Source organism: Canis lupus, chromosome 1, assembly GCF_003254725.2.
Source record: "Canis lupus dingo isolate Sandy chromosome 1, ASM325472v2, whole genome shotgun sequence".
NCBI lineage: Eukaryota > Metazoa > Chordata > Mammalia > Carnivora > Canidae > Canis > Canis lupus.
Genome location: NC_064243.1, coordinates 114,245,158 through 114,272,345, shown reverse-complemented (window position 1 = coordinate 114,272,345; position 27,188 = coordinate 114,245,158). Strand labels below are relative to the sequence as shown.

At 48.5% G+C, this 27,188-nt stretch overlaps 1 protein-coding gene across 4 annotated transcripts; it reads right to left on the bottom strand.

The window, feature by feature from the left end:
* Positions 1 to 1,871: 1,871 nt before the first annotated feature.
* On the bottom strand, positions 1,872 to 26,536 carry FBXO27 (F-box protein 27). Of its 4 annotated transcripts, none has more exons than XR_003127102.3 (6): positions 26,096 to 26,500; positions 25,781 to 25,892; positions 25,584 to 25,679; positions 20,915 to 21,050; positions 20,084 to 20,334; positions 1,872 to 2,001 (listed from the first exon to the last, which is right to left on the bottom strand). XR_003127102.3 is itself a non-coding variant. In XM_025425065.3 (5 exons), exons 1-5 carry the CDS (start codon positions 26,445 to 26,447, stop codon positions 20,191 to 20,193), a joined length of 840 nt encoding a protein of 279 aa, XP_025280850.1. In that variant the 5' UTR covers positions 26,448 to 26,499; the 3' UTR covers positions 19,561 to 20,190. The 4 variants fall into 4 exon arrangements, 2 of the variants coding, with proteins under 2 accessions (XP_025280850.1, XP_048965698.1); XR_003127101.3 differs by lacking the exon at positions 1,872 to 2,001 and adding an exon at positions 19,561 to 19,848; XM_025425065.3 differs by lacking the exon at positions 1,872 to 2,001 and having other exon boundaries at positions 19,561 to 20,334; positions 26,096 to 26,499.
* Between the last annotated feature and the right edge of the window lie 652 nt (positions 26,537 to 27,188).

Below are 27,188 nucleotides of genomic sequence, written 5' to 3'. Positions count from 1 at the left end.
CAGAGGTGGGGAGGGGGATAGGAGCAGGGGCCCAACACCAGTTTTTTCTGGGCGTGTGCTGGGAACTTCACGGAGCACGTTTCTCTAAGTGTGGTAACCATAATCTCAGTATGAAATCCATTTTATTATTTTTTTTAAGATTTTATTTATTTATTCATGAGAGGGAGAGAGAGCCAGAGACACAGGCAGAGGCAGAAGCAGGCGCCAGGCAGGAGCCCGACGTGGGACTCGATCCCAGGTCTCCAGGATCATCCCTGGGCTGAAGGTGGCGCTAAACCGCTGAGCCACCCGGGCTGCCCAAGAAATACATTTTCCTTAACAATCAGTATCTATATGAGTACACAGAATTTCTTTCTTTTTTTTTTTTTTAAAGATTTTATTTATTCATTCATGAGACACCAACACACACAGAGGCAGAGACACAGGCAGAGGGAGAAGCAGGCTCCCCGTGGGAAGCCCATTGTGGGACTCGATCCCGAAACCCCGGGATCACGACTTGAGCCAAAGGCAGATACTCAACCGTGAGCCACCCAGGCATCTTGACAAATCAGTTTTTTTTTAAATTGTATTTCGTTTTTAAAAAGTACTGATTGTGATTTTATCAAATGAGTCACCCCCCCATCCCCCCAAAAATTGGCAAACCACTGTTCTGAGGTCTAGAAGCTTTGGCTTATTACTGCCCTGGAGAAGGCCGGGAGCCTAGGCCGGAGTAAGTGAAGGGGGGAGGCCAGGGGGAGCTGGGAGGTGGAAGCAGAGGCTCCCAAGGACCCCTCTAGGCATGATGATGCCCTTAGGGGGGGTTTCAAAGGCAGGGCTGCTGAGCCAGTGTGGGAGGTGGCAGGGACAGGCCCCGCGGGGCAGCAGGCTGTGTGAGTGTTGGGCAGGGCTGAGGAGGAGGCTGCAGGGGGTCCGGGCAGGCATCTCTCCGACCCCACTCCTGCAGCGGCCTGGATCTGTCGCAGGGTAGAAAGGACACATGGTGGAGAGCCGGCCCTGGGGCCCCTGGGATCTGCCCTGTGCCGGGTGTGAGTGAGCACCTGCCTCCTGCCCCGCAGCCCCAGGGGTTCCACAGCTGGATTAGGGTCGTGCAGGAGCCTGGCTGTTTCTCTTTCCCCTCCATCATCTTTAGCTCGTTGGCTTTACCCTCCAGGATGACAGCCTCAGCTGCATGTACCGTAATGACACACGGGCAGGACGGAGCGGAAGGCAAGGCCACTCAGCAGAGCTCCCTTGCCCAGAACTGGCCACGTGGCCACTTTTTCTGCACAGGAGTTTTTGAGAACAAGCATCGGGCAGAGGAGAACAGGTGAGCCACCACGGCTGGCAGACTCTAGTTCCTCTCCTGAGGCTGGTGCATTGCTGCACTGACAAATATCAGGGTCCTGGGGCACCTGGGTGGCTCAAGCCATTAGGCGTCTGCCTTCAGCTCAGGTCATGACCTCAGGGTCCTGGGATCGAGCCCCGCATTGGGCTCCCTGCTCGGTGGGGAGCCTGCTTCTCCCTCTCCCACTGCTGTGGCCTTGCTTGTGCTGTCTCTCTCTCTCTCAAATAAATAAATAATTTTTTGGGGAAAAAATGTAAGAGTGGGACAGACGTATAGTTTTTTTTTTTTTTTTTTCGTTTTTTTTTTTCATGTAATGGACAGGGGATCCCTGGGTGGCGCAGCCTGCCTTGGCCCGGAGTGCGATCTGGAGACCCGGGATCGAATCCCACGATGGGCTCCCGGTGCATGGAGCCTGCTTCTCCCTCTGCCTGTGTCTCTGACTCTCTCTCTCTCTGTGCGACTATCATAAAAAAAAAATATTCAAAAAAAAATTCATGTAATGGACAGAATTAATCAACACGGGCTATCTTTGTCTAAATGGGTGAATCTTGCATCAACGTTGAATGAAAGAAGCAGGCCACAGAAGGATGCGTGTTGTATTCTTCATTTATGTAAAGTTCAAATGCAGACAAAGCCATAGAGATGAAGTAGATGGATACGTACATGGATGCAAAACACTGGGGGGAAAAAACACAAAAAGTTACCAAAAATCAGGAGAGCAATTTTCTCTCAGTAGGATGGAAGGGGAAGGATAGGGAAGGACCTACAGCCGGCTTCTAAGGGACCAGTAATGTCCTGTTACAGAACTTAGTTGGTGGACACAGAAGCTTTTATATTTTTTTATTTTATTTTATTTTATTTTATTTTATTTTATTTTATTTTATTTTATTTTAGAGAGAGAGAGAGCAGAGGCAGAGGGAGAGAGAGAAGCAGACTCCCCACTGAGCAGGGAGCCCAATATGGGGCTCGATCCCAGGACCCTGAGATCATGACCTGAGCCGAACGCAGATGCTTAATGACAGAGCCACCCAGGCACCCCTCATTTTTCTTTAGAAGTCAACATACATACATCCACGCAGTCCAGTCGTGGACAGGGAGGGTTTCCTGGGAGACGGATTGTGAGCTGGGATCTGCAGCAGGAGGGGATGGTTGGTGGGGAGCGCTCTCTGGGACTCGCAAGTGAGTTAGAGAGGCGGCAGGCTGGGTGCTGGGAGACTGATACAGTCGCCACAAGGGCCTGGTCCATCCTGTGGGGAACGTGAAGTGGGATGGCCCTTCTGGGTTGTTTCTGAGGCACGGAGCCAGGCTTTTGTCCCTCTTATTGACCAGACGGAGAATGTGGGCTGCCCCTTGGAGAGAAGTGCAAGCTTGATCCAGGGTCTTGCCCAGACAAAGGCTCAGCTGTAAGCCATGAGCCACCAGCACTCCTGGCAGCCCCGAAAGAATGCTTCCATCCTGAAGAAGAGATCTGGGTGGCATGTTAGTGCACCCACTCCACTTTTCTCCCTATGACAATTCCATAAGAAAAATTTTAAAAGAGTTTTTTAAAAAAAAACAAAAAACCATAAATTCTACACCCAACATGGGGCTTGAACTTACAACCCCAAGATCAAGAGTCAGTGCTCTACTGACTGAGCCAGCCAGGTGCTCCTCTACAATAAAAATTTAAAGGAAAATCTAGGGCACCTGGGTGGCCAGTTGGTTAAGCATCTGCCTTCGGCTCAGGTCATGATCCCCGGGTCCCGGGATCGAGCCCCACATCGGCTCCCTGCTCAGTGGGGAGCTTGCTTCTCCCTTTCCCGCTCCCCCCCGCTTGTGCTCTCTCTCTCTGTCAAGTAAATAAATAAAATCTTAAAAAAAAAAAAGGCAACGACAACAAAAAAGAAAATGTATTACTGTAATGCGCCATATTAACAAATTACAGAAGAAAAAACATTGGATGGGATTCAACACTCATTTGTAATAAAACTTTTATATAATAAAACCAACCAGAGATAAAAGGGAATCATCCACCTGATTTAAGGAGCCTGCCTGTAACAAATACCCAAGTTAATTAGAAAAATTCCCTGTAAAGCACCGAGAGGAAATCTTGGCAAGTCTGCTGGGTGTGAGACCAACAGGCAAAAAAATCAATAGCGCTCAGATAATGAAAGCAACCACCAATTAGGAAGTATAATTTGTAAGAAAAGATTCCATTCTCTTATACAACAACAAAAAAGTAAGGTGCAGAGCCTAAATGCCAAGAAAAGATGTCCGAGCTCATTTTGAAATAAATGATGAGACTTAATTAAAGGATGATGGAGGTGACCGGAGCAAGGAGACAGATACTATGTCACAGCGTAGTTAAGGTGAGTGAATTAGAGCAGACGCGAAGGGACAGCTATTGCCAAGATTGCATTTATATGAAGAGTCTGGGGAGGGGAGGGGAGGGGAGTTCTTGTTTAAGGGGTACATTGAAATAATTAATTAAATTGAAATGTTTAGGATGATGAAAAAGTGCTGGAAATGGATAGTGGTGGCGCTGCAACATTGTGAATGTACTTAGTGCCACTGAACTGTGCGCTTCAAAATGGTTAAGGGGCACCTGGGTGGCTCAGTCGGGTCAGTGTCTCTGCCTTCAGCTTGGGTCGTGATCCTGGGGTCCTGGGATTGAGCCCCACGCCGGGCTCCCTGCTCAGCTGGGGGGTCTGCTTCTCCCTCTGCTCCTCCCCCTGCTTATTGTCTGTGCGCTCTCTCTTTCTCAAATAAATAAATTAATTAAAAAAAATGGTTAAGGGGTGCCTGGCTGGCTCAGTCAGTAGAGCACATGACTCTTGATTTTATGGTTTTAAGCTTGAGCTCCATGTTAGGTGTATAGATTACTAAAGAAAAGAAAAAGTTAAAATGGACATTTTAAGGGGGCGCCTGGGTGGCTCAGGCAGTTAGGCGTCTGATTTCGGCTCAGGTCATGATCCTGGAGTCCAGGGATCGAGCCCAGTCTGGCTCTCTGCTCAGCAGGAAGTCTGTCTCTCTCTCTCCCCCTCTGCCCTTTCCCACTACCTGTGCTCTCCCTACCCCCCACCCCAAATAAGTCTGCTAAGGGATTCTTCTCTGCCTGCGGCCTGTGATCTAAAATAACTAGACTCCAGACACTGGCCACCCGGAAGAGTTAGAAAAAGCGAACACCGCGTGCTCCTGCCATTCAGACGGCCTCTCAGAAGCTGTCGCACGTCTCCATGAGATAGTGGAAGGCTGCCCCACTGCGAACCTCATATGGGAGTCGTCGGCCTTGCACCGGATTACTGATTCAGGTGGCATCAAGGTTGCAGCCTTTCAGCGGGGGACAGAGGGTTGGGCTGTTGAGTCAGATCGATAAAAAAAGGAGGTTCTGCATATTTCAGAACAGTAACTAAAAGAGGTTTGGGGATGTGTCTACATTCACAAAGAACTGAGTGGGGCACTCTGAAGAAATGCATCAACAACATAGTCGGCCTGAGGCTTTGGTCTTTATTTATTTATTTTTACAGATTTTATAAATATTGTTTATTTGAGAGAGAGCGAGAGAGTGCAAGCAGGGGCAGAGGGTGGGGCAGAAGGGTAGGGAGAGAGAAGGGAAAGGATCTGGAGCAGACTCTGTGTTGAGCTGAACGTGGAGCCAGACGCAGGGCTCGATCTCATGACCCTGAGATCATGACCCGAGCTGAAACCAAGAGTCAAACGCTTAACCCACTGAGCCACCCTAGGCGCCCCGAGGTTTCTGTGTTTAGAAGGGCCTGCTTGCAAGGTTGGCCCTTGACTGGCATCTGGAAATTTGGCTTTTGGAGGTGTCCCCAGCACCCCTGATGGATAGGGTGTTTTACTGTGGCCAGAGTGTGGGAACAACGTGGCTCATGCTGAAGTAGCCTGTACCTAATTCCTAGCACGTAGCAAAATTCCAGGAGTAACATAAACCATATTGTTCACACAATCCAGGCCCAGTGAATCACCCTTCTCAGTGCCTTCTCACTCCCCAAATCCAAGATTTCAGATAGCAGCCAAGGGCCAGCCTTGCACACAGGCCTTTTAAAGGTGCTACCCACAACACACTGCTTAGAAAGAGAAAAGAGGGGGTGCCCGGGTGGCTCTGTTGGTTAAGCGTCTGCCTTTGGCTCAGATCCCTCTGCTTCTTCCCGCCTCTGCTGCTCCCTCTGCTTGTGTTCTCTCTCTCTCTTTCTCTCAAATAAATAAAACCTAAAAAAAAAAAAGAAAAAAGATAGAGGAAAGAGTAGCTTGGCAGTGAAGGTTGGCAGACACCACCTTCAATCAAGTGCTCAAGGTGAGCCTCATCAATGATAGGGCAAGGTGAAGTCATGCGCCACCCGAGGGGATGCAATGGGGACAAAGTCCCTTCTGTGATATTCTTGCCAAAGACACTTCATCTGAATCTAGAAGGAAACATCGACAAAACCAAACTGAGGGACATTCTATAAAGCAAAACTGGCTTATAAGGTTCAAAACTGTCAAGCTCGTGAAAGTATAAAAGAGATGGACAGTTCCAGATGGGAGGAATCTATAGGGCCGTGCAGCTAGGAGCTGTTGAGTGTGACTTTTTTTTTTTTTTTAATTAGAGAGAGAGAGAGAGAGGGCAGCCCTGGTGGCGCAGCGGTTTGACGCCGCCTGCAGCCTGGGGTGTGATCCTGGAGACCCGGGATCAAGTCCCACATCGGGCTCCCTGCATGGAGCCTGCTTCTCCCTCTGCCTGTGTCTCTGCCTCTCTCTCTCTGTGTCTATGAATAAATAAATAAAATCTTAAAAAATAAAATAAAACCTTTAAACAATAATTAGAGAGAGAGACAGAGAGACAGAGAGAGACAGAGGGAGAGGGAGAGAGAGAATCCTCAAGCAGATTCCCCACTATGCACAGAGCTTGTTGCAGGGCTCGATCTGCGACCCTGAGAACATGACCTGAGCCAAAATCAAGAGTCAGACACTCAACCAACTGAGCCCTTCAGGTGCACACCCCTCCCCCCATTGCATATGATCTTGACCTAGATCCTTTTGCTGCAAAAAACTATCGGGGCATTCGGCAAACTTGAATGGAATCTAATAATTCCAAGAATGGTGTTGCGAGTCCCTGAGTCTGGCCACCGTGTTTGGAGATTTTCTAGAAGTGTTCATGGGATTCGGCGTACGGTTGTACTCAGCTAAGACTTATTATAGCAATGTACTAAGGATACCCAGCCAGGTCACATGGGGCAAAGGCGCAGGGGGGCTTCCTTCTGCGCCCTCCCTCCCATGAGGGGTCCCAGATCACGACAAAAATGTAACAACATACGTGTGATGTTTCTGCCCGAGGACGCACGCTAGAATTTCAGCATCCGAGGTGTTCACTGGGGCCAGTCGCATAGGCAGCCTCTGCTTGGCATGTACCAACATTCCGACCCCCAAGAAGGAAGGCAAGTGCTTGGCGTAAACCATGCATTTGCGTGGTCCCAGCTCAGGGAACAACCCTCCTCACTCAGGGAATGATGGGAGCACCCTGGGTGCCAAACTCCCAGGTGCCAGCCAACGGCCAACCTTGTGAGCAGGTCTTTCTAAAGATAGCTATCTCGGGCCTGCTGGGCTTACTCTTCTCCGCAGTCCACGCCATCAACCTCTGGCCAAGGCAACCTTGGAGCCAAATTATTAGCAGGAGGACCCTGGTAAGACCAAACTGCAGCACTGGCTTGGTTATGACCCCAGGGTCCTGGACCCCGCCGGTTAGAGTAAACCCCATTAACCACAAGGATCTGTCCTAGAAAGCCAAGTTTCTGGAGGAACCTTTGTGTCTGGCCTGAGACATCAGCTTAGGGCCAGCCTAGACTTTTTTAAAGATTATTTAATTATTTATTTATTTATTTATTTATTTATTTATTTATTTATGAGAGACACATAGAGAGAGGCAGAGACACAGGGAGAGGGAAAAGCAGGCTCCATGCAGGGAGCCCGATGTGGGACTCGATCCTGGGACCCCAGGATCATGCCCTGGGCTGAAGGCAGGTGCTGAACCACTGAGCCACCCAGGCACCCAGCATATTCTGATCACCAGGTTGAAGCTGACTGGAAGGACGTTCCGGGCTGAGGTGGTGTCGGGGCATAACACGTATAAGATCAGTCCCAGAGGGCCCAGAAGCAAAGACTTTATAGGAATGAGGACACCCCTGCCCTGGTCAGGCAGGACAGGTTTACAGGGGCCCCTGTGTGGCCTCCGCCACGGGCCTTGACACTCCAGGCTTGCTGGGCCAGTCCAGATGATTCTATTCTGGCCCTGCTCCCAGAGGGGATCCCCAAAGCAGGCAGTTCCAAACACTTGACTCTTCCGGGCACCAGTTCGTCCACCTCATGGGCACGGATGGCAGGTGGACGATTTCAGGGCCGGGGCCACCTCCTGCTGTGGCCTCCTTGGCTCCGTCAGCTGTGACTAGGGGACACATGGACATCTAAGATCAAAGTTTGAATTCGAAGCGGTCCAACAGCTTAGAAAGGCAGCCGCAGACATTCCTCTGATTTTTCCGCTGGGGAGGACAGCAGTGCTTGGCTTCCGGGAGAAGTTCTGGAAGATTCAGATCACTAAAGTCTCTCCCCTGATTCTAGGGCCTCCCCAGGTGCCAAGTTTGTGGTTTTCCAGTTTTTGCTCCAAAATCAGTGTGGCTCATTTGGTAATCATAACCTTACACACCCCCCCCCCAAAAAAAAAACTACTTTAAAAAAATTGAGATAAAATCCACACGATATACTTCATTCCACGTTAGCCATTTAAAAATAGGCAATTCAAGGGGGCGCCTGGGTGACTTGGTTGAGCATCTACCTTCGGCTCGGGTCATGATCTCAGGGTCCTGGGATCAAGTCCTATGAGCTCCCTGCTCAGCGGGGAATCTGCTTCTCCCTCTCCCTCTGCTCCACACCCCTGTTCGCGTTCGCCCTCTTAAATAAATAAATAAATAAATAAATAAATAAATAAATAATCTTAAAAAAAATGTGCACCTCAGTGGCTTTAAGTACATTCACAGTGCTGTACAACCATCTTCACCATGTAGTTCCAGAACATTTCATCCTTCCATAAAGAAACTGCCGCTAAGTAGCCACCTTCCCTCGCCCCCTCTGCTCATCCACTGGCAACCACTAGTCTGTTGTCCATCCCTGTGGATTTGCCTATTCTGGGCAGTTCATAGAAATGGAATCATATCATATATTGCTTTCTTTCACTGAGCATAAGCTTTTCAGGGTGCACTCATGTTGTAGTGTGGCTCAGTATGCCGTTCCTCCCCACCTCCGATCCTTTTGCTGGCTGAATAATATTCCATTGTACGGATATCTTTCATTTTGTTTATCCATTCATCAGTTGATACACATTTAGGTTACTTCTAGTTGGCTGTTAGGAATAATGCTGCTCTGAACATTCACGTGTAAGTTTTTGTTCCAACACGTTTTCTTTCTCTTGTTTTAAAGATTTTATTTTTATTTTATTTATTTGACAAAGAGCGCACATGCAGGTGGAACGGAAGGCAGAGGCAGAGGGAGAAGCAGGCTTCCCGCTGAGCAGGGACCCTGATGCAGGGCTCGATCCCAGGACCCCGGGATCATGACCTGAGCCGAAGGCAGATGCTTAACCGACTGAGCCACCCAGGCGCCCATATACGTGTTTTCAAGGCTCCTCGGTATATGTGTAGGAATGAAATTGCCAGGTCATCTGGTAATTCTGTGTTTAACTTCTTGAAGAACTGTCAGATTGCCTTCCAAAGCAGCTGTTCCATTTCACATTCCCACGGCCCCACAGTGCCTGAGGGTTCCGATTTTTCACATCACCACCACCATTTGTTATTTTCCATGCTTTTGCTTATAGTCATTTTAGTGGGTGTTAAGTGGTGTCTCATTGTGGGTTTGATTTGCATTTCCCTAATGACTAATGATGTTGAACATATTTCCATGTATTTATCAACCATTTGTATATCTTCTTTGCAGAAAGGAGTGTCTATCTATTCATGCCCTTTGCCCATTTTAAATGGGGCTATTTTTTTCATGGTTGAGTGGTAAGAGTTCTTTCTATATTCTGCATACTAGGCTTTTATTAGATCATGACTTGCAAATATTCTTTTCCATTCTATAGGTTGTCTTTTCACTCTCTTGATGGTGTCCTTTGATGCACACCAGTTTTTAACTTTAAGGAAGTTCAATTTATCTATCTTTTTGCTTCTGTGACTTGTGCTTTTGGTGCCATATCTAAGAATGGATTGCCAAATCCAAGGCCATGAAGATTTATTCCTATATTTTCTTCTAAGAAGTTTACAGTTCTGGCTCTTAGATTTAAGTCTTTGATCCACTGTGAGTTGATTTTTGCAAATGGCGTGAGGTAAGGATCTGATTTCAAGGCAGCGTGGTGGCTTAGCGGTTTAGCGCTGCCTTCAGTCCAGGGCCTGATCCTGGAGACCCGGGATCGAGTCCCACGAAGGGCTCCCTGCATGGAGCCTGCTTCTCCCTCTGCCTGTGTCTCTGCCTCTCTCTCTCTCTCTGTGTCTCTCATGAATAAATAAAATCTTAAAAAAAAAAAAAGGATCTGATTTCATTCTTTTCCATATGGTCATCCTGTTGTCCCACACCATTTGTTGAAAAAGTGATTCTCTTCCCATTGGATTGTATTGATACCCTTGCAGAAAATCAATTGATTGTAGATATGAGTTCTTTTCCTGAACTCTCAAGTTTATTCCATAGATCTATAGGTCTATCCTTATGCCAGTACCACACTCTTTTGATTACTGTATCTTTGTACTAAGTCTCGAAACTTGAAAGTGTGAATCCTGTAATTTTGTTCTTTTTTAGGATCACTTTAGCAACGGGAGCCCCTTGCAATTCCATATGAATTTTAGGATAGGCTTATCTGCAAAAAATGTAGTTGGAATTTTGATAGGGATTATATTGAATCTATAGATCAATTTGGAGAGTATTACCATCTTGACAATATGAAGTCTTCCAATTGATGAACCTGGGGTATCGTTCCATCTATTTATGTCTTCTTTAGTTTCTTTCTGCAATGTTTGGTAGTTTTCAGTGTACAAATCTTTCACTTTCTTGGTTAAATTTATTCCTATGTATTTTATTCATTTTGATGCTATGGTAAATGGAATTGCTTTCTTAGTTTCATTTAAGATAATTATTGGTTGTGTATAAAAATTCAAGTGAGGGCAGCTTGGGTGGCTTAGCGGTTTAGTGCCACCTTCAGCCCAGGGCCTGATCCTGGAGACCTGGGATTGAGTCTCACATCGGGCTCCTTGTGTGGAGCATGCTTCTCCCTCTGCCTGTGTCTCTGCTCCTCTCTCTCCCTGTGTCTCTCATGAATAAATAAATAAAATCTTAAAAAAAATTTAAGTGAAATTTGTGTATTGGTCTTATATTCTGCAACTTTCCTTAATTCAGTTATTAGCTTTAATAGTGTGTGTGTGTGTGTGTGTGTGTGTGTGTTTGTTTGTATACTTTAGAATTCTGAATTATTGCCTGGGCGGCTCAGTGGGTTAAGCATCTACCTTTGGCTCAGGTCATGATCCCAGGGTCCTGGCATCTAGCACTGCAGCAGGCTCCCTGCTCAGCAGGCAGCCTGCTTCTCCCTCTCCCTCTGCCTGCAGTGCTCTCTCTCTGTCAAATAAATAAATAAATAAAATCTTTTAAAAAAAGAATTCTGAATTATTTGAAAATTCCCAAACTTTTCATCCAGAAGGGTTGGATGCAATAAGGGACAAAAGCACTTTCACAGAAAAACATTTTTATGGCATCTGTTTGGGTTTGCATCTCGGTTATAGCATTTTTAATTTTGGGCTGACTAGAGTTTAGTTCTTTTATCTCTGCAGTAAGGGATTCTCTAGTGTCTTCTATGCTTTTTTTCAAGAGAAAAACATTTTTATAAAACTTAATGAGAAAGACACACTATAGCCAGGAATTAGTCAGGATGAAAACCTGAATATTCAACAGAATAATTTACTACAACCTTTACCCCTTTTGTCCTGATCATTCATCCAGTGAGCAGCTGGAGAAGATCACTCTCATTCTGAGGACAGCTGCATTTAGTAATCAAGCCGCCTTCCTGAGGTGCATGTATCAGGGGAAACATGAGGGAAATAGAGTCAGACTATGAGTTTTCATTGTTGCAAACAGCCACTAATGGGGAAAGCAGAACACAAGTCAACAGCGGTGCCATTCGCCCAGAGGGGTCCAGAGTCCAATCTGTTAGGAGTGCCCAGAGGGGTCAAAGTCCCTGTCATGGACCCTTCTCCAGCTCACAGCTTTTGGCAGGAATCACAAGATAGAACTACATTAGAAGTTAGTATTTACATCAGAAATACAGAGCTGAGCAGTAGCTTCATTTTAGACAGTTCCATCAAAAAAGAAGCCTTTTCCTGTGGGCATTCTTATGTGACCCAGATGGTCCAGCCAGCATCCACGATGTTTGCACAGTTTAGGGTCCCACAGAGGGGTGTTTTAAATCTGCCAACATCCCAGAGTTAAGCCCTGTTCGTTGAGTGAATACCTGCTTTCCATTGAGCACAGCTCATGCTGAGAAAAAAAAAAAAACAGTCCTCAGCAGACAGTATCAGGTTTTGGCTTAGAGTCAGGTCCAGGCAATTAGGATCTGTGAATGCAGGAATCCAGAAAAGCCAGAGGCTTTTCTTCGGCAGCAGCAAAGCTCTGTGGAAGAACCAGAAGTTCTTGTTCCAAGTCCAAATGATGAGAAAAGCTTTCATAAGCTCTTTTACCTTGTCAGTCTTAGAGCTCAAATTGACCTACTCAAAAGTATTCACTCCTTCAAGAGAGTGAGAAGACAAGCCACAGTCTTGTGGGAAAAAAATATTTGCAAAAGACCTATGTGATAAATGACTATTTATCCAAAATACCCTCTTGCACTGTTGGTGGGAATGCAAGCTGGTGCAGCCACTCTGGAAATAGTGTGGAGGTTCCTCAAAAAGTTAAAAATAGAGCTACCCTACGACCCAGCAATTGCACTACTGGGTATTTACCCCAAAGATACAGATGTAGTGAAACACCGGGACACCTGCACCCCAATAGCAGTAATAACAGCAATGTCCACAATAGCCAAACTGTGGAAGGAGCCTCAATGTCCTTCAACAGATGAGTGGATAAAGAAGATGTGGTGTATTTATACAATGGAATATTACTCAGCCATCAGAAAGGACAAATACCCACCATTTGCTTCGATTCTGGATGGAACTGGAGAGTATTATGCTGAGTGAAGTAAGTCAGTCAGAAGAGGACAATCATCATATGGTTTCACTCATACGGGGAATATAAGAAATAGTGAAAGGGATTATAAGGGAAAGGAGGGGAACTGAGTGGGAAAAATTAGAGAGGGAGACAAACCATGAAAGACTCCTAACTCTGGGAAATGAACAAAGGGTTCTGGAAGCGGAGGTGGGTGGGGAGATGGGGTAACTGGGTGATGAGCACTGAGGGGGGCACTTGACAGGATGAGCACTGGGTGTTAAACCCTATGTTGGCAAATCGAACTTCAATAAAAACAAATGAAAAAAAAAAAAGAACTCTTAAACTCAAGAAAATAAGCAATCTGATTAAAAATGAAGAAAAGACCTGAGCAGACATCTCACCAAAGAAGACAGACATCCAGAGGGCAAAAAAACATATAAGAAACTTGACGTCACCTGTCATCAGAGAAATGCAAATTAAAACATCAATGAGCTCCTACTACACACCGATTTCTTTTTCTTTTTCTTTTTCTTTTTTTCAGTGCAAGAAAGGTGGTTTTATTAAAGCACGGGGACAGGACCCATCTGCAAAAACAGCTGCCAACGATGCACCAAATCCCGAACACTAACAACATTGAGTGCTGACGAGGGTGTGGAGCAACAGGCCCATTCATTGCTGGTGGGCATGTGCAATGGTCCAGCCACTTTGGAAGACAGTTTTTTACAAAATTAAACCTACTCTTGGAGGCCGGGGTGGCGCAGAGGCTGAGCACCTGCCTTCGGCTCAGGATGTGATCCCAGGATCCAGGATCAAGTCCTGCATCAGGCTCCCTTCGAGGAGCCTCCATCTCCCTCTGCCTGTGTCTCTGCCTCTCTCTCTGTCTCTGATGAATAAATAAATCTTAAAAAAAAATTTAATCTACTCTTACCATATGATCCAGGAATCAAGCCTCTTGTATTTACCCCAAAGGGTTGAAAACTTCTATCCATGCAAAAACCTGCACATGGACGTTTATAGCAGCTTTATTCGTAACTACCCAAACTTGGAAGCAACCAAGGTGTCTGTCAGGAGGTGAACTGGTAAGGAAACTGTGGTCCATCCGACAATGGGATATTAGGCAGCGCTAAAAAGAAGTGAGCTATCAAGCCATGAAAAGACGGGAAGAACCTTAAGTGCATGTTACTAAGCGAAAGAAACCAATCTGGAAAAAAGCTCCATACTGTATGATTCGATCTATGACATTCTGGAAGGCAAAACTTGGAGATGGTAAAAGATTGGTGGTTGCCAGAGGTCGGGAGGAGGGAGGGGATGAACAGGCAAAGCAGAGGATTTTTAGGGCAGTGAAACTATTCTGTGTGGTGCTATCACGGTAGATACGTGTCATGAGACATTGGTCTTAACCCGGACAATGTATGACACCAAGAGTGAGCCCTGTCGTGAACAGTGGACTCTGGGTCAGAAATAATGTGTTGGTGTATGCTCATGGATTGTGACAAACGTCCCTCTCTGGTGGGGAATGTTGGTAGTGGGGGAGGCTGTGTCTGCCTGGGTGTGGAGAGGGGAGATATACTGGATCTGCTCAGTGATCCCACTCAGTTTCGCAATAAACCTATAACTGCTCTTAGAAAAAAAAGTCTATCTAAAAAAGCTAATAAGGGGGTGCCTGGATGGCTCAGTGGTTGAGCATCTGCCTTTGGCTCAGGTCCTGGGATGGCGTCCCCTCTCTCTGTGTGTCTCTCATGAGTAAATAAATAAAATCTTAAAATAAATAAAAAATAAAAACTAACAATCAAATGAAGGTAAAATTAAGACTTTTGCTGACACATAGTCTATGCATCTGTGTGCGTGTGTGTGTGTGTATGCGCGTGCGTGCACACTAGGCTTGAAAATTAACAGCCACAGAGGGTCAGGCATTTGATCTTCATAAGGCCTCATTAGCAAACTAAAATTGTTTCAAAACTCCAAAGGGGTATTTGCCTGTAGATTGAAGATGGCCTCCTTTTTCCAGTGCCTCCTTTTCTCCAAAGGCTCCAATAGGCCAAAATAACAGCAAAAATCATCATTTACAGAGCCTTGTACTTGCTTCCAATGCCCCCCACTGGTGGCAAACATAAGAGAGTGTCGCACACACGCACACCCCATTTCTGCAGTAGCTTTCCCAGATCCAGATGATCTCTCTAGTGCATATTACAAGCATACACCATTTTATTGTTTTGTATTCTTTTATGAGATGGTGTGTCTGCTGCAGGCACAAGGGGAGACAGAGGAAAGGCTCAGAAAATCAGTTGATTGTGCTCACGGGTGGCAGAGACAGGAGGTGTGCCACGAAGGGCCGCATGGGAAAGACACAGCGTGGCCAGAAGGCGGGAGGCAGGACCTAGGGGAGGTTTAAACCATTATTCGGGTTCCTCTGGAAAGGCAGGGGAGGGTGAACCATTTAGAACTGAGCAATGTGCATGATTTCTTTCCTTTCTTTTTTCTTTTTTTCTTTTTTTTTTTTTTTTTAGATTTTATTTATTTGAGAGAGAGTAAGAGGGCAGAGGCAGAGCGAGAAGCAGGCTGCCCGCTAAGCAGGGGCTCGATCCCAGGACCCTGGGACCATGACCTGAGCCGAAGGCAGATGCTTAACCGACTGAGCCACCAGATGCCATGATTGGGACTACCGGGGTGGTCCCTAATTGCCTGGCACCTGGCCCTTGGGTGATGAAGCTGAAGAAGAGTGCCTCCTGGGGTGCTGGAGCCAGATGGAGGAGGTCTGGCTTCAGACTGGTTCGTTTGCCCATCAAAGGTATGCTCAGCTCCGTTCTTTGCTACCCCTAAGAATTGGCTAGGAGGCACAGTGTCTCCCCAGCCAGAAAGGTCTTTCAAGCGGTCAAAATGTTGCAATTTACAGAAAACAGGCATATGTGTGTGTGTTTGTGTGTGTGTGTACATGTATACATATACACTGATCACTGTTTTTTTAAAATCCTACAACCAGATGAAATGATCGTCAAATACAAAGCCATTTTTCAAATTTCCCTTTAACTTTGACATATAATTGATGGATAAGATTGTATTATGAATTTCTCCCTCTTTTCTGCACCTTTCATTACGAGTTGACTCAAATCCCTAGAAGTAAATTCAGCACTGGGGCGCCCGGCTGGCTCATTCGGTAGAGCACGGGGCTCTTGATCTCCCGGTTGGTCCCGTTGTGAGTTCAAGCCCCATGTTGGGTATGGGCCCTACTTGAAACAAAAAACAAAACAAAACAAAAAACCCTCCAACATGTAAATTCAGCATTTACAGGGCTAACATCATGGCTGCTAGAATAGTTGGGGCTGCCGTGGCCTCCCAAGCTGAAGAGTTGGAGTGGTTTTTTTTTTTTTTTCTCCATCTTTCTCCCTCTGGTTTATCTAAAACTTTGATCCACCCTGAGAATGGATTTAACCAGTTGTCCTGAGAGCCAGGCAAACTTTTAAATGTTTCAGTTCAACTAAATAAGCCCATCTTCTAGGAACGTGGCCCCTTTCTCCTGGCATCTGGAGTAGGGAGCAACCACAAATTCACCGTGATCATCTTTTTTTTTTTTTTTTTTTTTTTAAGATTTTATGTATTTGGGGCAGCCTGGGTGGCTCAGCGGTTTAGTGCCACCTTCAACCCAGGGCTTGATCCTGGGGACCTGGGATCGAGTCCCGCATCGGGCTCCCTGCTTGGAGCCTGCTTCTCCCTCTGCTTGTGTCTCTGCCTCTCTCTGTGTGTGTCTCTCGTGAATAAATAAATAAAGTCTTTAAAAAAAAAGATTTTATTTATTTATTCACGAGAGACACAGAGAGAGAGGCAGAGACAGGCAGAGGGAGAAGCAGGCTCCCTACGGGGAGCCGGATGTGGGACTCGATCCCAGGACCTGGGGATCATGCACACCTGGAGCCAAAGACAGATGCTCAACCACTGAGCCACCTAGGCATCCCACCTTTATCATCTTTGACCCCAAACTCATTGGGGGAGTGTTTGGGCCTCTTTTCCTCCTGCCTAGAGGAAAGAGGAAACCAGGCTGAGTTATATCACCGTAGCTGGCACCCGCCCAAGTCAGCCAGGGGATCCTGGAAACCAGCGCCCCACAGGTCGGGCCCATTGGTTTACTTCCATAGGTAACTTCTCCCTCTTATGACAGATGGCACCTGGGCTGTTTCAGACCATGGGTAACTCCATCTCCATGGCCCCCAGGAACCAGGGGCTCATCATCCTTCACCCCTCTCCCTTTTCCCCAAATAATGTTGTAGCCATATTTTAGGCCCCTTCTAGCAGTTCCACTGCCAGCCCCACTCTGTGTGTGTGTGTATGTGTGTGTGTGGGTAGAAGTAAATTCAGCATGAGGGCGCCCGGCTGGCTCAATCAGTAGACTTGAGACTCAATCCCAGGACTACCCCATGCTCAGGTATTTGTCAGAAGGACTCATGGAGCTCAGTACATACTTGTACTCACTGCTGAGATTCACTATAGCTACACAGCTGTTTGCATAGCTGGATCATAAAGGAAAAAGACAGACACTGGAAGTTATGGGTAAGGTTCCTTGTGTCCTCTCCCTTCCCCGAGGGCTCATGCAGAGTGCACTCTTGCCCCAGCAACAAAAATATAGCAGCAGGTGTGTGATATCCAGGGAAGCTCATTGGAGACTCAGCACGCCAGGGTTTCACGGGGGGTTAGTCATCGAGGCGCATCTGCCTGGCTCGTACCAAAATTCCAGACTCCCAGAATGACAGCAAGTGTTCAGCATAAGCCATACTCTGCACAAATAGCCTAAGTGCCACAGCCACCCTTGTCAGTTAGGTGATGGGAAACCTTCCCCAAATTCAATTTCGCAGATGCCAGCCAAGGGCCAACCTTGCAAACAGGCAAAGGAAGAGGGAGAGAGAGAATCTTAAGCAGGTTCCATGCCCAGTGAGGGGCTCGATCTCAGGACCTGAGATCATGACCTGAGTCCAAATCTAGAGCCTGATACTTAATGAACCGAGCCACCCAGGTGCCCCGCCAACAGGCCTTTCTAAGGCGAGGCCATTTGGGGCAGTTACTGAATTGACGTGACCATCATGATTTGGATAGTTGGGTTGCAGTTATGCAGGAGAGACGTAGAAAATACACGCTAAAGAATTTTGCAGTGACGCTAGAGATGTACTAAATGTTTCAGGGGGAAAAAGCTTTGTGCCATACCTACAACTCCCCTGTTAAGTTTGAAATTGTTTCAAAATTAAAAAAAAAAGAATTTGTTTCAAAATAAAGCATATTAAAAAAAAACAGTATGGAAGAGGGGAGAATGGATGGGGATGTGTATTGAGGACTGGCCATAAGCTGACAAAGCTGTTGCTGGGGAATAGATACATGGTTCTAACACTCTCCTCTCTGCTTCTGTATATATTTCGAATTCTCCGTAACCAAATAAAACCAGCAAAAACCCTGTCAGCAAAGATGCCTTCTAAATGTGGTTATTTCTGGAAGGGGAGGGAAATTACATTGGGGGATACTAAGTATTAGTCTTCTTGTATTTCTTCTATACACAAATACACACTCAGAAAATGAGAAATACAGATAAGCAAAATAAATACAAAATCACCACTACCAGAGATCACCATTGCAGTAACCCTGTAGTTATTATTATTTTTTAAAATTTTAAGTAAGCTCCACGCCCAACATGGGGCTTGAACTCACGACCCCGAGATCAAGAGTCACATGCCCTATGGACTGGAGCCAGCCAGGTGCCCCTCTAATATTCTTACTCTTCTGAATATATGTATGTATATATATATATATATACACAAACCTATATAAACACGCACATCTAGAAGGTAATCCAGGTTGTAAATAGTACGTGTGTGTGTAAAATGGTATCATTAACTTTGGCATTCACACACACACACACACACACATATATACATGATATAACAAATGCCAAAATTAAATCATATGACTGCTTTTTTTTTTTTTAAAGGCAGCTGTCTCCACCTCTCCCTTCCTAGATGTTTCTCTTATTCCTCATATCCAGATTCCCCCAGTTAACCCAAAAATATCCTCTAGCGCTGAATTATCCAAACCAGTATCTACTTGAGGCCTACACACTCCCATCTGGTCATGACTCTTAGGTCTGTTTCAACCTGTCACAACTCCTTTTTTAAGAAACTGGCAAAACATGCCACCTCTGGGCGGGTCTGGCTGCTTCTTTGCCCGCCTTTCCCTTATATGGCGAGAAAGGGGTTGAAGGCCCGAACCCTTCAAAGGATCAGTTCACACTGGAATAAAGTCAATGGCCCACTTCACGTTAGAAGGTCTAGGGGTGTCTGGCTGGCTTCATTGGTAGAGTGACTTTTGATCTCAGGGTGGTGAGTTCAAGCCCCCCACCAGGTGTAGAGATTACTTAAAAAATAAAGTCGTAACAACAAAAAAAGACAACCTAGAACATCTCCCTGACCCAGCACCAGTGAACTAGCCACGGCCCTGGACTGGTGTGAGGTTGGCTTGATCCAGGTTCCATCTGGAAAGTCACAGTGTGGCGTCACTGTGACACTGTACCCACATCCACTGTCTGCCTTGTGCTTTTGACCCTGACCAATGATCTTTGTCTGAATCGATGATTTCCTTAAGGCTTGGGAAAGAACACTGTGCTCACTCTTCCATTCTTTCTACTAAAACACCTTCTATTAGAATTTTTTTCTGTACTGTCCCATCCTCCACTGGGACAGTTTGTTGCTTCAAACCAAGCAGTAATCAAGACAGTAACATCATATTCCTATTTCAAAAAACTAAGGCACTTTTGGGGCACCTGAGTGGCTCAGTCGGTTAAGCACCTGGCTTCGGCTTGGGGGCCTGTTCCCAGGGTCCTGAGATGGAGCCCCACGGCTGGCTCCCTGCTCAGCGGGGAGTCTGCTTCTCCTTCTCCCTCTGCTCCTCCCCCTGCTCGTGTGCTCTCTCTCTAAAATAAATAAATAAATAAATAAATAAATAAATAAATAAATAAATAAATAAAATCTTTTAAAAAAATGATAAAAGATCTGAGGCACTTTTGGCAAAATAATAAATTTATTGTGTATGATTGGCAGATTGTGTTGCTGATATATTATTCTCTCAATGTTTGCGGAAAGTCTCAAAATAAAAAATAATTTTATACACCATACAATCACAGGGGTCCTGGAGGATCTCCAAACACTTTTTGAGCTGTGAGGCCTGGTCCCGGCCTTGAGGCTGCGGGAGGTTGTTTGCCACCCAAGGTGGCTGGAATCTTCCCAGCCATAAGGACAAGATCATACGTCAGAGGTGAGAGGCCTTCTCTAAAGGGACCGACCAAGCCCCTGAAAGCAGAAAGGACAGGAGACAGGACAGAGGGGATGGGGGCTGAACCAGAGGGCCTGGGCGGGGGTTAGGGTGAAGAGCCCTGTCTAGAACTGGCATTCCTCCATGCTCACCAACGGGGGAAGGGTTGCCCCATGACAGCAGTAGGTAGCTCTGAAGGAAGAACTTTCCTCTAGAAGTTTCCAGAACCCAAAGAGGGGGCCCAGCAGGACCCTTGAAGGAATCCTAGAGTACCTGGGATGCAGAGGAGGTACATGCCCTTGGTTAATGAGAAGTTCTGGCCGATGGTCCCCAGGTCCTGGAAGGCACCAGTCAGGTTGTTCTGCAAGGACGGCCCTCCACTAAGACAGCCGGGCCCGCACAACCACACTGGAATTGGTCACACGGGCTCCATAGTGACCAGCCCAGAACTGAGTGTCCTGGCCCCAGTGTTCGAAAGACACAAAGCGGACGCCCATCTTGAGGTTGGAGAACACGTGGGTGACCTGTAGGTAGAGGAGAGATCGGGCCTGTTGTGCCACAGCCTTCTGGTAGAGGGAATCACATGGTTCCTCATCCTAATTCCTGTCCCCCCCAGGTCTGGGTGGGTTTGTTTGTACCCAGGAGTATGGCGGAAGTGATGCTAAGTGACTTGGCCAAGTGACTCCCAAAGCTTGGTCAGAAAAAGGCAATGCAGCTTCTGTTGGGTTTCTCTAGAACCTTCCCAATGGAATCCTGAGCCACCAGTAAGTCGAGTCTGGCTGCCCTGAGGCAGCTGGGCTGTGAGGACATGCAAATCAGACCTAGCAGAAGGATCCCAGATGGAAGTAAATGAAACTACCAGCTGCTGTACGTACACATGCACACGTATATGTGCACGCACACACACACACACACACACACACACACACACACACAACCACCCTGCCCTTTGGTTCCCCCCAGCCACTGTCTGAATGCAACTACCCAAGAGGAGAGGGGCCCAGAAGCACCCCCAGCAGAGCCCTGCTTATTGAAACCACAAGAGGTAAGAACTAAGGTTCACAGGCCCCACCACCCTCTCCCGTGACCCTGCCAGGCACCCACCTGAAAGCAGACGTTGTTGTTCCACTGCTGGATGGGAACAGGCATGGCAGAGAATTTATCCAGGACGGTCTGGTTGGCATCTAGAAGCTGGACAAGGAGTCGGTACATACAGCCACTGTCGTGTCGGGCTCCCCACCTGTGGGAGGAGGGAGGCCGTCAGGGCTGGACAGGCCCACCTCATCTCTTCAGGTGTCTGCCTGCCTCCCTCCACGCCAAGCCCTCCCCACATCTGCAAACCCAAAATGGAGTCCTCCACTTAGCACACCAGTGTCACCTGGGAGCTGGGCCCCACTGCAGACCCAATGACTCAGCCTGCAGTAAACCGGGTCCCCAGCGGGTCCGCAAGCACATGCATTTTCGAAGCAGTGACCCAGAGCAATGCCCCTTCAGGCTCCTCCTCTCGTATTATTAAGGTGGCAATTGAAATCGCCCATTCTATGTTTAAACAGTGGCAAAAGATGGGATTTCCAATGTGCACGTTGAAAATACAACTTTTGGGGCACCTGGGTGGCTCAGTGGTTGAACCTCTGTCTCTGGCTCAGGGCATGATCCTGGGGTCCTGGGATCGAGTCCCGCATCAGGGTCCCTGCATGGAGCCTGCTTCTCCCTCTGCCTGTGTCTCTGCTTCTCGCTCTCCGTGTCTCTTATGAATAAATAAATAGAATCTTGAAAAACAAAAAAGAAAATACGACTTTCATATCAGTCATTTAAAAGGACCATGGGAGGGCAGCCCAGGTGGCTCAGCGGTTTAGCGCCACCTTTGGTCCAGGGTGTGATTCTGGAGACCCGGGATCGAGTCCCACATCAGGTTCCCATCAGGCTCAACTGGCTCAGTCAGTAGAGCGTGTGACTCTTGATCTCAGGGTTCTGAGTTCAAGCCCCACATTGAGTTTAGAGATGACATAAAAATAAAATATTCTTTTTAAAGATTTTATTTATTTATTCATGATAGTCACACAGAGAGAGATAGAGAGGCAGAGACACAGGCAGAGGGAGAAGCAGGCTCCATGGAGGGAGCCTGATGTGGGATTCGATCCTGGGTCTCCAGGATCACATCCCGGGCCAAAGGCAGGCGCCAAACCACTGCGCCACCCAGGGATCCCAAAAATAAAATATTTTAAAAATAAATAAATGGACCACAGGAATCTGAATATATTTAGTCATGATGGGATACCCAGTAATATTAAAAAAAACCCAACAACACAACATCCAATATCCATCAATGGTAAACGGATAAATTACAGTATATTCACATAATAGATTAGTAAACAACAATGAAAGCAAACTCACTGGTTACATGCAATTGGGAATCAATTTACAAACATGTAGTTGGAAGAAGCCAGGAACAAAACATACACTGTGGGACTTTCTCTCTCTTAAGTACAAAAATGGACAGAACTTATCTATGGTAACAGAATTCAGGATGGCAGCTACCCTTGAGTGGTTAGTGGTGGGAAAGGAGCTACACACCTAAAATATGTACACTTTATTATTATTATTTTAAAGATTTTTATTTATTCATGAGGGACACACAAAGAGAGGCAGAGACACAGGCAGAGGGAGAAGCAGGTTCCATGCAGGGAGCCCGATGTGGGACTCGATCCCTGGACCCCGGATCACGACCTGAGCCGAAGGCAGAGATGCTCAACCAGTGAGCCATCCAGGTGCCCCTAAAATATGTACACTTTAAATAAATAAATATGTAAACTTTTAAAACTATGTACACTTTTCATGCTAGAAGTTAAAAGTTTAACTCAAGGGTAATGGGCTGCAAAAATACACAAATAAGTTTTTACTTCAGAGACTTCACATCGTTCTACTTCTAAGAATTAGATGTCTGCTCTACTTCTCCCACACAATTTTGTCCTCATGGAACAGTGACATATTTTAATTTTCTTCTGATCAGTCAAAAGACTGCCTTTCCATACTGTTCTGTGCCAACCACATACCAAAATATATACATATAAATAGAAATTAAAATTTTTTCCTGTGACCATAAAGCTCCAAGTGTTAACATTTTTCCTTTGGGATTGAATTATTACCCAGCAGTGGTTCTCAGACCTTGCTGCAGATTGGAATCATCTGGAATGCTAAGAAGATATTGCATACGAAAGAATTTAGTCTGGTCTGGAGGTATGGATGGCCTTTGCTCTCAGTTTCTGGGACGTTATCTCTGGATCCTTGGAATATCGTGGCTGCCAGAAGTATCTTTGCTTGCTTGATTCCAACGTGATTCCAGTGGGGGCTGACCACAGCCACACAGACAGTCTCACTGTGGGGGCTAGCCACTCCAGAAAGACCCAACAATGTGGCTTAGGATATGTCAGGCAATATCCGTTGACCAGGAGTCTGAGTTTTATCACGTGATGAAGCCCCAACAAAATTCTGGGAAACGAAGCTCAGGTGAGCTTCCCCGTTTGGCAATATTGTGTGTATATTATCAATTGGATGCCAGGACGGTAAATGCATCCTGACTCCATGGCGAGGGAACAACCAAAGTTCTGTTTGGTACTTCTGTGTGTGGACACTGCCCTAGCTCTTCTTTCCTTGGCTGATTTTATTTTTATTTAATTTTTAAAAAAGATTTTATATATTTATTCATGAGAGACACAGAGAGAGAGAGGCAGAGGGAGAAGCAGTGGGGAGCCCGATGTGGGACTCGATCCCAGGACCCTGGGATCACGACCTGAGCTTAAGACAGATGCTCAACCACTGAGCCACCCAGGTGCCCCGCCTGCGGCTGATTTATAAATGTTAGGCTTTCCTTGTAATAATCTGTAATCATGTAATAGTTTAGTCAGTTCTGTGCATCTTTCCAGTGAATTATGGAAGCTGAGGGAGGTTTTGGGAATCCCCCAAACTTGCAGCTGCTGTTGAAGCGAGGATGGTGTGAGGATTGTGCCCTCTAACTCTGCAGCCAGCTCCAAACTTTTCCCAGATACTGAGACCCTGCTCCCACCCACAGGCACTCTGATTTAACTGGTATAGGGTCTGACCTGAGCGTTGGAAGTTTTAAATGATCCTGCGTAACATACAGCAAAACACGGGAACCACTGATTATTATGATCAAATGGTACACTGCCGACCCAAACAACACCGATGTGTTACTCTAGTTTGATAACTAATGATTAAATTAAAAACTATTTTATTGTAAATGTATCTCCTAATGAGATGGATTTGCATGTTGCGGGTGGTGGGGGATAGTTATGATGTCTTTAATTAAGAGTGAATTTGGGGGCACCTGGGTGGCTCAGTTAGGCGTCCGACCCTTGATTTTGGCTCAGGGAATGATCTCAGGGTCCTGGGATCAAGCCTCCCTATTGGGCTCCGTGCTCAGCTGGGAGTCTTCTAGGATTCTCTCTCTCCCTTTCCAATGATCTCTCCCTGCCCCCTTAAATAAATAAATCTTTTTTTAAAAAAGTGAATTTGGGGGTGCCTGTCTGGCTCAGTGGGTAGAGCTTGCAACTCTTAATCTCTGGGTTGTGAGTTCAGGCCCCACATTGGACATGTAGCCTACTTAAAAACAAAACAAAAATGCAAAGTAAGAGCAAATTTGGTAAGGCTGAAATTTCAAGTGGTTACCTTGCCTGAATCTCCAGTAGTCTTTTTTTTTTTTTTTTTTTAAGATTTTACTGATTCATGAGAGACACAGAGACACAGGGAGAGGGAGAAGCTGGCTCCCTGCAGGGAACCTGATGCAGGACTCGATTCCAGGACCCCAGAATCACCACCTGAGCCAAAGGCAGATGCTCAACCACTGAGCCACCCAGGCACCCTCTCCCATAGTCTTCACATCTGGGGGAGGGGGGCACACACCATAGTGAGGACCTTGCTTTTTCTGTAAAACTGAAGGACTCTGACAAGGGGAGTGGACGAGGACAACCATATGATGCCACCACCAGTGATGTTATGTGTAGCTGGTAATTTTAGAATCAGGGAACACAGCTGTAGAGGATCTGGAATCTCCTCACCAGAAATTATCTGGGTCACATATCCCTTGGAAACTCTTCACGTCCGCATACCCCAGTTTCAAGACCGTCGCTACAGACCATAAGCTCTGGAGTCAAAGGAGTCTGAGCCTAATGTCAGGTCTCACCAAGTCCTAGCTGTGCCACCAGAACAAAGCACCTCCCCTTCAATTCTGAACCCCTCAATTGCTCCCGAAGCTCTGAACAATCTGAGGTCCTGAAACACACATTCTTGGAGGATCAAAGCTCAAAAAACCAAACCAACCCACCGAAACAGTTCACACTTCCAGAGCGCTGGCTATGTGCTTGACATGTAACCCTATCTTGTAAAGATGGGGAAACCGAGGCACAGGGGGACTTGCCCAAAGCCACTAAGCTGCAGAGCCAGGGACTTGGGAAGCCTGGCTCCAGAATGCAAACTTAGCTAAACTACCCTACACCGCCTCCTCCTAAGGCAAGGCGCATGTGATCCACAGACGAGACTGAGCTGCTCAGAGTCCTCTGTAATTGGGGCCAATCTGGCATCTTGCAATCCAGCTCCATCTGGGGGCGAGGGGAGCGGTTCAATGGGTAAACCTGTCACCTCCCGGAGGAACTGGGGAGGGGAGCGGCCTCGGGGAAGTCACTCACGAGAGGGTCACGGCGCATGGGGTCAATGGGGTCAGTGCTGAGCAAGGGGCTGCTACTGTCATCATACTCACCAGTCGGAGACGCAAATCTCGATCTTGCCACTATCCAGCAGCTCCGGCCACAGACCCTCCTCCTCCAGATCCAAGACCTGCTTTTTGCGACACCAGCTAGGAAGGAGGGAGAAAGGGCAATGACAAGAGACAAGTCTAACGGACGACGGCCCGGCCCCTGCGGGGAGGGGGCGACTGGCGGGGTTAGGGGCGTTCACCTGAAGGATGACACGAAGCAGGTCTGCGAGGGGGCCCCAGGCACCGTGGACCTGTTCACCTCCACCACCCAGCCGTCCCCGCCGTGCTGCACCATCCATTTCCGGAGGCCTTCTGTTAAATACAGGAGGCTCAGGCCCCAGCTCGCCGCCCGCGCACCGGCCGGCGGCCACCTGCTCCCCTCCCTCGCCCCCTCCTCCGCGCCGGGCCCCGGGCTGCGGGGAGGCCCCGCCCCGGCTGCGGGAGGCCCCGCCCCCGCCCGCGGTGAGGCCCCGCCCCGGCTGCCCGCCGCCGGCCCCCCAGCCCGCGCTCCCCACCCTGGCCGCAGGGGTTGCGGATGAGGTTGCGTCCGATCGGCCGGCGCTCGCAGAAGCGGCCCAGGAGGCAGGGCCCGCCGTCGCGGGCGGGGGGCAGGCAGCTGCGGGCGAGCGGCAGCAGGGCGCCGTGGTCGCGGGCCAGGATGAGCAGCCACAGGGCCTGGCCGTCCACCAGGGCGCGCCAGCCCCGGCACACCCGGCGGCAGCACCCCAGCAGCGTGCGCGGGGGCACGTGGCTCAGCACCACCAGGAGCAGCTCGGGCGGCAGTTGGCTCAGGTCCAGCGCCTCCTCGGGGTCGGGCTCCGGCGCGGGGACCCGGGCTGGCCGGCCCCGGGAAGCCGAGGCGCCCATGGTCCCCGCCCCCCGGCCCGCGCCGGCCCGGCGGTGACTGCGGGAGAGCGAGGTCAAGGAGTCAGGGGCCCGCAGCCTCCGCGGCGCGCGCAGCTTCCGCCGGCCCCGCCCCGGCCTGCGGCACCCAGGGGCCGCCCGCCGCCTCCGTCGGCCCCGCCACGCCCCGGCTCGCGCCCCGGGCCCGGGCCCCGACCCGCAGCCTCCCCGCGCCGCCCTGCCCCGCAGCCGATGCCCCCGCCCCGCGCGCCCCAGCCGGCCCGCCGGCCCCCGAGTCCTATACCTGGGACCAGTCGGGGCTCGTCGCCGGCGGGCCCTCCCCGTCCCCGCGCGCCCCCGCTCACCTCCTCCATCCTTTCACTCGCCGGCCCCTCCCTCCGCAGCAGCCCGCGGCCTCCCGCCCGCACCCATCCCCGCTCGGGCGCCCCCCGCCCCCGCCCGGCCAGCCCCCCCGCCCGTCCCGGTACTCGCCAGACCCCCTCCTTCCCGGGATGCCCGCGGTGGGCCGGGGCGGCGGGGCGGGACTCTCGAGCCGGACCTGACGCCGCAGACGCGGGAGGGCGGGGGCCGCGGGGATCCAGGGGCCGCCGCCGGGCCGCCTCCCCGAGCGCCCCTGACCCGCCGCCGGCCGCCTGGCGAGGACCCACTGCCGTTATTTTGGGCAGGCGTCCGGGCGGGAGGCCTCACACCCATTCGCTCCTTTAAAAATCCCCATCACCTTGGGGGGGGGGCAACGTTATCCGT

What these genes read in the sequence shown, in the direction of transcription:
- FBXO27 (XM_025425065.3), bottom strand. Translation starts at nt 26,447, where the DNA reads ATGGGCGCCTCGGCTTCCCGGGGCCGGCCAGCCCGGGTCCCCGCGCCG. An exon ending in TGCTTCGTGTCATCCTTCAG is followed by an intron (nt 25,680 to 25,780) that starts GTGAACGCCCCT and finishes CCTCCTTCCTAG; the next exon opens with CTGGTGTCGCAAAAAGCAGG. An exon ending in ACAACAACGTCTGCTTTCAG is followed by an intron (nt 20,335 to 20,914) that starts GTGGGTGCCTGG and finishes CTCTACCTACAG; the next exon opens with GTCACCCACGTGTTCTCCAA.